The following is an 11,457-nucleotide window of genomic DNA, read 5'->3' on the forward strand; positions in this document are numbered from 1 at the left end:
GCTGCTCTATCATTCCCCTCCTCAGGTGGACAGGGGAGAGAAAATGTAATGAAAAGCTTGTGGGTCAAGTTAAGGATAGGGAGAGATGATTCAGCAATTAACGTCATGGGCAAAACAGACTCAACCTGGGGGAAAATTAATTTAATTTATTACGATTCAAAACAGAGTAGAGACATTGAGAACTAAAACCAAATCTTAAAACACCTTCCCCCCACCCCTCCCTTCTTCCTGGACTCAACTTCACTCCCTATTTTTGACCACCTCCTCCCCCCAGAGCAGTGGCAGGAGGAAGGGGAATGGGAGTTGTGGTCAGTTCATCACATGTTGTTTCTGCCGCTCCTTCCTCCTCAGGGGGAGGACTCCTCACACTCTTCCCCTGTTCCAACGTGGGGTCCCTCCCACAGGAGACAGTCCTCCACGAACTTCTCCAATGTGAGTCCTTCCCACAGGCTGCAGTTCTTCACGAACTGCTCCAGCCTGGGTCCCTTCCACGGGGTGCAGTCCTTCAGGAACAGACTGCTCCAGCATGGGTTCCCCATGGAGACGTAAGTCCTGCCAGCAAATCTGCTCCAGTGTGGGGTCCTCTCTCCACATGTCCACAGGTCCTGCCAGGAGCCTGCTCCAGCACAGGCTTCCCACGTGGTCACAGCCTCCTTCGGGCATCCACCTGCTCCAGTGTGGAGTCCTCCATGTGCTGCAGACCCGACCTGCCCCAGCCTGGGTCCCTTCCACGGGGTGCAGTCCTTCAGGAACAGACTGCTCCAGCATGGGTTCCCCATGGAGACGTAAGTCCTGCCAGCAAATCTGCTCCAGTGTGGGGTCCTCTCTCCACATGTCCACAGGTCCTGCCAGGAGCCTGCTCCAGCACAGGCTTCCCACGTGGTCACAGCCTCCTTCGGGCATCCACCTGCTCCAGTGTGGAGTCCTCCATGTGCTGCAGATGGATATCTGTTCCACCGTGGAGCTCCATGGGCCTGCCTCACTATGGTCTTCACCATGGGCTGCAGGGGAATCTCCGCTCCGGCACCTGGAGCACCTCCTCCCCTTCCTCCTTCACTGACCTTGGTTTCTGCAGAGTTGTTTCTCTCACATATTCTCACTCCTCTCTCCAGCTGCAATTGCTGTTGATGTTTTTTTCTCCTTCTTAAATATGTTATCACAAAGGCTCTACTACCATCACTGATTGGCTCAGCCTTGGCCAGCAGCGGGTCTGTCTTGTAGCCGGCTGGCATTGACTCTATCAGACACAGCTTCTAGCAGCTTCTCACAGAAGCCACCCCTGCAGCCCCCCCCGCTACCAAAACCTTGCCACACAAACCCAATACACCGTCAAAGGTCCCTTCCAACCCAAACCATTCTATGATTCTATGAATTGAGGGGAAAAAGATATAGCACAATCTCTTCCAGTAGATAGAGATCCCAACACATTGCTACAATCCTATGATTGCTTTTGTCTCATATTGAAGGTATTTACTGGAAACCACTGATTATTTGTAAGTAGTTAAGTATCTCAAATGGTTCAAAAATAAGTGTAATCTCAAAGTTCATTTAACAATTTAAAATACCTACATCCTTTCTCAAGAACCTAGTTGCAATCCATGAAATAGTAAGGGTACCCTATCCAAAAATTAGAAAAAAAAATTGTCTTCAAGTTATTTTTTTCAATATTTTGGCAAGTATTTCTTAAATATATATCCTAATTTATAAACATTTCAGAGCTACTATTAAATGCTGAATTTAAGAAGCTCAAACTCTGAGTGTTTGCAGAATAATTTGCATGTATTGCACATTTTTTGCTTACACTTTTGGCTTTAAAAAAATCCTCTTTGACACAAGAGTTGCTGACAGCTCTTGTGTTAGTAAAGTGTTACCCTTTGAACAGGGAGGCATATTTTTTTCAGCATACTAGAGATGATTTAAGATTTCAAGAACTAACATCCTAAAAAGCACAACTGTTTTTGGAAATATAATACTTTCTAGGAAAGAAGTATTTGAGTTCTGGTATTTCCTTGTAGATGTATTTTGTGAAAGGAGTATTCTGTGCCTGTATGCATGCATCTGTCTCCGAGTGCAGTGGGATGTGAACTGTGTATCTGTATTTGGGGTTCAGGGAAGGAGTCAGGCCTCTCAGAGGGAGGGTTCTGCCCCTTGGGAGTCCATGTGCGTAGCAGAGCATATCTACTCGCACGCAGAGACTTTGTCCACATGCCACCTAGTAGCGCTGCCTTGTGCTTTGGGCCCCACTGTGGGGCAAAAGCAACTTCAACAACAGGTCATTGGTTTGCAGCAGGATCGGACTAGCTGAGGGGATTCCCTTCTCATTTCAAACCCCTGTGAACCTCTGATTCCCTTCACTCCCCAAACTCTGGTGCTCGCAGCCTGTGGGACCCATTTATCAATTTCTGGACAATTTAATTTTGGTGACCCAAGATCACATACATGTTTTTGAGAAAGCTTGAGCCACTCCGCAGTATAATGATCATGTTAGTAAAGTTTAAAAGCACTTTCTTGGGGAAAGTAAAGGTTGTTTACATAAAATAAGAGTAAAAATTTTGGGGATATAGGAACAGTAAAAGAAAGTTACAGTATATCTTGTCACATTTTACATCTGCTTTAGCTCTTTGTTTTCTTTAAACTCTTCATTGGAGATTTAGAATATTGTAGACAAGGTTTTGACAGACTGACACTGATGAGGGTAACATAACATTTGCTGTTGGAAGTGAACTACAGGCAGCATGTACCACACAATTTGAAATTATTTTATTCTCTAAGTGTGTGTGTGTGTGTATATATCTGCTGAATCTAGACTGCTAATGGCCATCTGAAACTTTACCTGAAAAACTATTTTATCTATTTTTATGTCATTTCAGTTTTCCTTGTATTTTTTGTGGTATGTCTTTGCAGTCTCTTTAGCTGAAGGCACAGTGACATTCTGTGGTTTTATTTCTGTAATGTGATACTTGATATCATAATATTGTCTGATCTGGCCACAAAGTTCAGGAAAGGAGAGATTAATGCATGTAGATTATTTAAACTTATTAACAGTAGTTACTAGGAACAAAAAGGGCTCTGCTAAACCTCTTCCATTCAGCCACAGTCCCGTGAATAATAGGCTACTTCATCAGCCACCATATCTATTTCAAACCTGATTTTTAAAACAGAAGTTGTGGGCAACTTCCAGAATAGTGTCTCACTGCTGTCCAAATGGCATTGGCTGAACAGGGTCCAGTTTTAGTCAAGCGGAAGAATAACATAAAGAAATATGAAATGGGACAATTTCAAATCCTACTTTTAGCAAAAATGAAGTTATTTACTTTACCTGTATTTAATGAAATACAACCTATATGAGGGTTATTTTTGGGATTGAGTGAACTTTTTACATTTCATCAAGTGAACCTTTTTTTCCTCACTTCATTTATGATTCACCATCTGTCTCTCCTATATTCCCAGCAAACACAAACACAAGGACCTGAAATATTTCTGGAAGATATTTGACCTCTTTTGGGAAGAGTTTTTGAAATAAAATAGTGACCATGTGCAGTTGCTGATAGAGAAATATGTCTGTTTCAACCAGCTACCCCCAATGTCTTTTCTGCTGACATCCAACTCTGTTTCCAGAATTAAAAAAGTAGAAAAATAGTACATAAAACATTGGGTAGGTGGAGTAAAATTTGCAACAAAAACACTATATCTGTGTTAATGAAATGAAAGTTTAAATCATTTCATGACCTCTACTCGTCTAGCTAGAAGCATGCACATTGCCATTATTGGAAATGCCATTCAGTACAGACCCTGAAGTTCAGCCTCACTAATGCTTTCCTAGGTTCAAATACCAAAAATTCTCATCTGCACTTAACTTGCTACTACAGTATGCTTGCAGCATGAACACTCTGTCCATAACTACCTGTTCTGGAGCAAAAATATTGTACTGTGAGGTCATGCGTAGAAGGAAGACAAATAGGAGTAGCTGAAGGGATTGTACATGATGACTGTGTTTGTTTCACTATTACTTTTTTCTTTTCCTACCTGTTTGGTGTGTCTGTCTGTTGTCTCTCATATTTGGCTTACAGACATCTCGGAGTCAAGGACTGTTGTTCTGTCAGACCTTGGAGCAACAGCATCCTGGCCTCCAGTCTTCACTTCTAGATATCAAATCAATATAAAATATGATAATAGTCAAAGTACTGCTAGTTTCTCTCCTTTTCATTCACATTTTCTTTATAGCTGTTTCTCAAATTTGAGAAAGATTGTAGGAGGAAGCCAGTATCAAATGCAACCTTAAAACAGTAAAATTTTGCAGCATTCTTTTGAGACAAATTATTTTCTGAGAAATTAATTTAATTTCATTCTTCCCACCACTTCATTTTTGCTATTCAAACTTGTGGGTTTTTCTTTTTCTCCATATACATCTCTTCCATCTTCCTATACATGAAACAAGGCTCCTTGCCAAAGTCCTATTTTAATATCAGTCTGGAAGAAACTGTGCAAATGCTTATAACTAAAAATCCCCTATAAGGCATCTATCACAATATTCACTCCAGTGCAAAGCAAATCTGTAGTAGCAACATTCGAGCTGTAGAACCTGAGTGTACCATTGAGCTCTCAGATACAGCCGCATCTCCAGCTATAATCATAATAAGAACTGGGCATGGACCAAACAATTCCATTCCCTATTCCCACCCTCTTTCTACAGAAAGGAAACTGAGCCAGAGGAGAACCACAGCATACTCCAGCAGTGCTCCTGTAATGTACACCCACAAGTCACTTTAGAAACAACCTGTGTGGGATGGAAAAGAAGTAATCCTTCCTCTTCATGGTTGAGCTCTTGTTCTCCCTTCTTGGAATAGTTACCTGCCAGTATGGCAAGGGCTGCTGAGGCAGTAAGCCCAGCATATAGGGAAAACACAAGTATGAAAAAAGCTCTTACATGTCTATTACAGGCATAAAAATGGCTTTTCCTCCTGCATAAAAGACAGTGTGGATGTATGGAGCCAAGCCTAAAATATAATCCACCATTCAGTCCAGTCACTGAACTCACACTGTTGGTGCCTTTATTTATAACACTTGTTGTTTTCTCCACCCCTGTTAGCTGCAATGCATATTCTATTTCAAGGATACTTACAAATGTACAGGCATGGTACCAAATAGTGCAAATTGTGTTTGATTTTGGATAACCTCTCATGGATTAATAAAACAATAACTCCTGAGAAAGAAGATATAAAAGTATTGTAAGTAAAATGACTCATATTTCCTAGCTATCTAAAGTGATCATTTATCCCAATAAATGGTAATTCAAGACAAAGTGGGCGCACTTCTAAATGTCTGGGAGAAAAGCCCTGCAAACATTTTTATGGCTTTTTAAAATATATTGTGTGCACTAGGCTGGACTAGAAAGAGTAGTTGGAAACAGGGCAAGGTGGATAGAGAGGCAGCATGTTAAATGTCAAATTTTCTTTGTACTTTAATTTTTATTTCCGATTTTTTCTCTTTAATGCCCTTAATTATTAGAGTGCAAAGATGTGAACAAAGTGGCATATTGCCCACTGGTGTTGAAGTTCAAGTTCTGCAGTCGAGCATACTTCAGACAGATGTGCTGCAAGACCTGCCAAGGACACTGACCCACAGAAAGCACGAGAACGTGCCTTGTTATTATTGTGGAAAAGTGTCCATCGAAGAGAGCCACACAGCGGAATGAGATTGACATCCTTGCAAATGCATTACCCTGTGGACAACATAACCACTGGTCAGCTCCAGCTGACAGGATTTCAATATTATTTTAACTTCTGTGAAGTGGGATTTATTCATCCAAAGTGCTGGGCACAGTATAAGGAAAGCATGCCAAATTGGAAAGATCCACACAGCACATATAGAATAGCTTACTGTGGAACATTTGTGTTCTTTTGACTAAATCAATAGTCTGTTTACCTCCTTGGACCATTAAAATAATTTTTGTTACGGACTTAGCAATGACACTGAATCCATTTGTATTTAAAACTTTTTAAAATGTAGCTGTTATGACTTGGTCTACTATGGAAGTAAATAAGAATCAAAAAAATGTTGTCATAGCTTAAAAATGTTAACTATTTTATCTCACAACACAGCACCACAATTTAAATTATAAAATCAGCTGTTAAAACAATATGTATTTTTCCTTCATTCCCTTTGGAGTAGTCCATATTTCCTGAACACTGCTGTGAGCCATATATGAAACTATACTAAATAGAACAACCATGAGGGACTTAGTTTTAAGAGGTGCAACAGTTATTGCAGTGGTGCATGAAATACAAGTGTGCTATGAAACGAAACGAAATCTGTGTTGCAGGTTTATAGCCATCTTACCATTGTAAAAGTGAAGCTGAGATTTCCACTGAAAAGGAATATATTTCAATATCATGGAGAAGGCAGACTCCAATAGTGGTGAAGACCGTATTGCCAGCTCCTTCACTACTATCATACAGATCGCTTAGAACTTCCACTTTGACTCCAGCTCACTTCTGTTTACAACACCAGCCACAAAGAAGATACAACTTTGTGGGCATCTAGATCTGGTTTACATGTTACTGGATTCTCCAAAACCAAGGAGTTCCAGTGCAAAATATAAGCCTAATGTGTAATAGCAACAGTCCTTTGCAAAGCTGAAAGTTAAAATGGATTCCAGATGTTCCCTTCTTTGATACCATAGCAGAAGGGCAGAAAGAAAGAATATGTGAATGTGCAGTTCAGGAGACTACATATGAGTTGGCAAGGATTACAAACAAAGAATAAAAGACTCGTGGAGATATCTAGGTTCTGTTCAAATGAGAAGTCAAAAGTGTGCTTGAGCCAAGAGGCCTGTTGGGCTATCAGGAGAAAGGCACACTGGAAAAGGGGTGGCTAGAATGAAGCCTGGCCACCTTCACCTAAATGGCCAGGCACATATTTAAAGCTGGTCCATATTTAAATCTAGGGGCAGCTTTCAGTGTGAGACTGGAACAAACTCACGCCTCTAGATTAGTAGCTAGATGCCTTAACTATTCTGCTGCCATACTCCACTTATTTCATATTATTGTATTTTTAATATTCACCAAATACTTTGCATTTTTAATTGTGAAAGCAAACTACTTAGGCAAGTTACATTCAAGAATCTACCATAAAAAAGTTTAATGTCATGCTCCTCTTCCCCTTCACTTTTCAGTAACAGACTCAACAAAGCGATAAGGAAAGTGGATACTTGTTTATATTAATATATTGTACTTGAACACTTGCAGTTTGCAGCAGATACTTGATGAATGTGCTTCTGTGTCCAACTATGCCTCCTTTGTTGTAGTGCAATTAACATTATGTGTTACAAATTCTAATAGCACTTTTTTAAAAAAATACTCTTTTTAATGAAAAATAATTTCAAAATATCATGAGATTGAAGTGTATCAGTGTATTTTGCCATTAACAAAGCCAAATGTGTTGCACACTATTTACTAATGTGAATTAACATGGAACAATATCTATTGTTAACAGGACTCATACTATGAAATCCCCCCAACATATTGACAATCGATCTGTGGGGTTTTGTGTAGCCCACATATTCATGACCATCAAATTCCTGTCATCTGCTACCTCTTGCCATTATCTCCACTTCCATATGCCTGTGACCAGTGGAATTCATTTTCAGTTGGCTTGCATCTATTCACAAATCCTTATCTGCTGCTCTCATCACCATGTAAACAACTCCTGTTAAAACTGACACCAGCAGATAAAAAAAAACAGTCTTTAGGAGTTGCACATATGGATTGAGTATGTAGTCCTTCTCTGTTAAGTGAATCGACTTTCTATATCCTTTTGACAAAACACGTTGGTGCTAGCATACCCTGGTTAGGTCAAAAAAAAGATAAAAGGGAAAGGGGTTACCATGGCATTCTCTAAGCAAGAGGCCTCTTTGTATCAGGGCCCAGTTTTCTCCAGGGTATGGTTTTGTTTATCAGCTAATGTGTCTTTTCAGCTAACAAGAAAAGGGTTTTCTATGTATTCAAAAGAAACCTTTTTTTTTTTTTTTTAACCTCACTTAGGACATTAAAATTGTAAGGAGTGTTTCCAAAGACGCATTTTGCTCTCTTACTGGTGCTAGAACACTAGGGAGTCTGCAGAGTGTTTACTCTGCAACATAATAGCACTGAGGGTGGAATTTAAAGAACTCCCCGGAGCAACGTTGAATTGTATTATTAAAGGGAACAAAACCCAGAATGTACGTGGATTTACAAACTAAGCAACGCTTCAGACTAAGACCAAAAAATGAAACCTAATTCAAAGAAAAATAATTGGTTTCCACAACACAGTTCATTGCTGCTGCTACACTGTAGTCATCTATATAATCTAAGCTAAAGAGTGTTATATTCCTAAATTGTGACAATAGGACTATTTGTATAGGCTATAAATATGACAAGCCTAGAATCAAATAGTAGAATACTAAATGCAGAAATCAATCTAGTGCCAGTACTTCCACTGAGCGATATTATCAGCTTCAACTGAAGAAAATCAAAACAGAAAGAAAAATCTACAGATTAACCCCTCAAGGTGTATACACCCAAAACCAGTCCATTTTGTTAGGAACTTTGTAATGGAGTGAATGTCACATAGATATCCTTAATAATACAGACTGAAAGTACCTTTGTATTATTGTGATTAGTTGCTTATTATTTTATACTTGGTATTAATGTGGTACACTTACTTTATTATTATTTTTATTATTTGCTTTTGTAAATTATATTCTAATTTATTGTCATGTTTCTTAACACTTGTTCTACATGCATTCTCCTGCTTGCAATGAAAACAAAAATATTGTAACACTTGATGCAGTGAAATTCCACACCAGGCACAGATCTGTTTTTAATATAGACAATTTAGTAAAATAAAACTTCAGCTTTTAAGAATGATACCCATGGTACAGTTGTCTATTCCCGGACTTACAGTTGCTAGAATTCTGTATGCTTAATATTTGCTTTGTCAGATGCATCAAAATATATATAAGATGTTTTCTTCCAAGTAACATCTATATGTTATGCCAAAATTCTTTCCTTGGCAGCAGCAATGTTTATCATATATGAGCAAAACAAAAAGGAAAAGGAAAAATCAAGAACGTGATCATGTACATTATTAGGTAATATTTTAGCTTAAGCAATAAATGTAGATCAAGAATGAGATTAATGGCAACAAAATATCCTGTACTTCTTGGAATGATTTCATTAACAGCCAGTCAATAATACCAATAACACCAATAACAATAAAATGTCCTTCTTGCATTGAGCTTTTAAGATTTTATCTGAAGCTATAATGTTTTTAAATGTAAAAAACAAAGTCATTTCAGAAAACTTGGTGCTTAGGTCACTGTTGCTGAGAGATGCTTCTTTTCTTAACTGATACAGTAAAAATATCCTATACTGAAGCCTCTGATCAAGTCCTATGAAATATTTCTTCTTTCTCTAGAATAACAGTTAAAATCTAGTTTCATGAAAATAATCAATTTACTACTCTGAGTAAGATGCTGAAGAAAGTACATAGAACCTTAAATGTTTTGATAAGGCATTTAATAATCTTGGTTATTCTTTTTTCTTCTGTTTACTAATGAGGATTCAAAAAACAATACCCTGTTTTAAAGGCACTGATATTTCTACCTGTGCTCTATCACAAAATTTTATTGCGCTACAGATCAGAAGTTAAAGATGGAATAGCCTTAGTAAATTACACAGTCTATTAACTGTTTTCTCTGTCATTCCAAAACGGTTGACTTTCCTCCCATACATTCACACTACAAATTATTACCTGATAGGTTTCCCACTATTGTTCAGTTTTGAGTATTATTCTTTCTCCCTGGAGGAACTGTGTTTTGGATTATAACGACAAACTGTGTACACTGAAACAGATGCTGTTGTGTTTCCCTCTCTTTTCCTATTTCTGCTACCTTATACCTAACATCACCCATGTTGACTGTAGAATACCTGGCACACAAAACTCCCTTCAGTCTTCTTAAAATGCACTCTTCTTGCGCCTAAACTTCCTTCTGGAACCAACCCTGCTATTATAATTCTGTGTTATACTGTTTCAGTTTATTTCTTGAGGAAATGGACACCATTTTTGCCTGAGTTACTGCTTATCCATTCTCTGATTTCCCTTGCTATACCCCACAATTTTTCCTTCATTAGTAAACTCCCTGTTCTCTCTGAACCTATCTGATCTAAAAGAAGGACTTTTAAGTATCCTCTGTAGAATACTGAATAGGCCTTGGTTATTTTGCTGACTTTTTTATTATTATTATTTTTATTGCTAGGAACTAAGATCCAGGACTCTTCTGTGGATGTTTACAGCAACAGACTTTGGATGAGTCCTGTGAGCCTCATCTGGAGTCAGTCAGTCATCAATCTAAGAGTCTTAAGAGAAGGCCATTACTAAGCTGAGGCTGACATTCTGAGAGAAGTGATGCCCTATCTGGCTGTCTTCCCTTCACCACAGAAAACAATTAGGTGGAAGGAATGGATTGTTGCTTCTGTGTGGTCCCTCCAGTCTTTGTCCTAGACAGAATAGTGTAAGAGCATTTGCATGCAGTAATCAGGATGGAATCCAAAACAGATTTATAAGGGCTCAGTCAGCCATATAACAAGGTTCACTACAGCACTAGCAACTTGATAGCTTCCCAAGTATATTTGGCCCAGCTAAAGGGGGAGTTCATGACCAATTTATGAATCTGAGCCACTCAGAATGCAGTACAGTGTGCATTTAAGGATACTGCATCCCTTAAAATGGCATATTACCTAAGCACCACATGCCATTTATTTTCTATTTCTGCACAGAACTGACATTTTTATTGAGCTGGACAGGCTATGGGACACATAGTTGTTGAGGTTTAACCCCTTGCTAGGTCTTCTCTGAACAGGTCTTCCAGCTTATAGAAATGGAATCTTCCCACTCTTAATGTAGAAATACATAGTTATCCTTTCCAGGTCCAGATTTCAGTAATTTTCTGACTGGCAGCTATATGACTTCTGATGAGCATAAACTGTTGTGCTGGTTTTGGCTGGGATACAGTTAATTTTCTTCACAGTAGCTAGCATGGGGCTATGTTTTGGATTTGTGATGAAAACAGTGTTGAGAACACAGGGATGGCTTTGGTATTACTAAGCAGTGCTTACACACAGTCAAGGCCTTTCCTGCTTCTCACACCACCCCACCAGCGAGTAGGCTGGGGATGCACAAGAAGTTGGGAGGGGATACAGCCGGGACAGCTGACCCCAGCTGGCCAAAGGGATATTCCATACCATATGATATATACCATATATAAAGCTGGGGGAAGAAGAAGGAAGGGGGGACGTTCGGAGTTACAGCATTTTGTCTTTCCAAGTAACCGTTACGCTACCACTTGCATCTTTCATAAAAACAAGGGAAACCAGCGCTATGATTCACCTCATAGAATCATAGAATCTTTGGGTTGAA

General features: G+C 39.1%; 1 protein-coding gene across 1 annotated transcript in view; it reads left to right on the top strand.

Moving 5' to 3' along the window:
* Window positions 1-5,618, top strand: part of LOC104618780 (A disintegrin and metalloproteinase with thrombospondin motifs 6-like) — a gene marked incomplete at its 5' end in the record, with an annotated part of 30,824 nt that extends 25,206 nt beyond the window's left edge. The window contains one exon of the mRNA XM_010284462.1: window positions 5,509-5,618. Within this exon, the coding sequence (XP_010282764.1) occupies window positions 5,509-5,618 (110 nt within the window). The remainder of the gene's footprint in view (window positions 1-5,508) is intronic.
* Window positions 5,619-11,457: the final 5,839 nt, after the last annotated feature.

This window comes from Phaethon lepturus, unplaced genomic scaffold (assembly GCF_000687285.1).
Source record: "Phaethon lepturus isolate BGI_N335 unplaced genomic scaffold, ASM68728v1 scaffold8583, whole genome shotgun sequence".
Lineage (NCBI taxonomy): Eukaryota > Metazoa > Chordata > Aves > Phaethontiformes > Phaethontidae > Phaethon > Phaethon lepturus.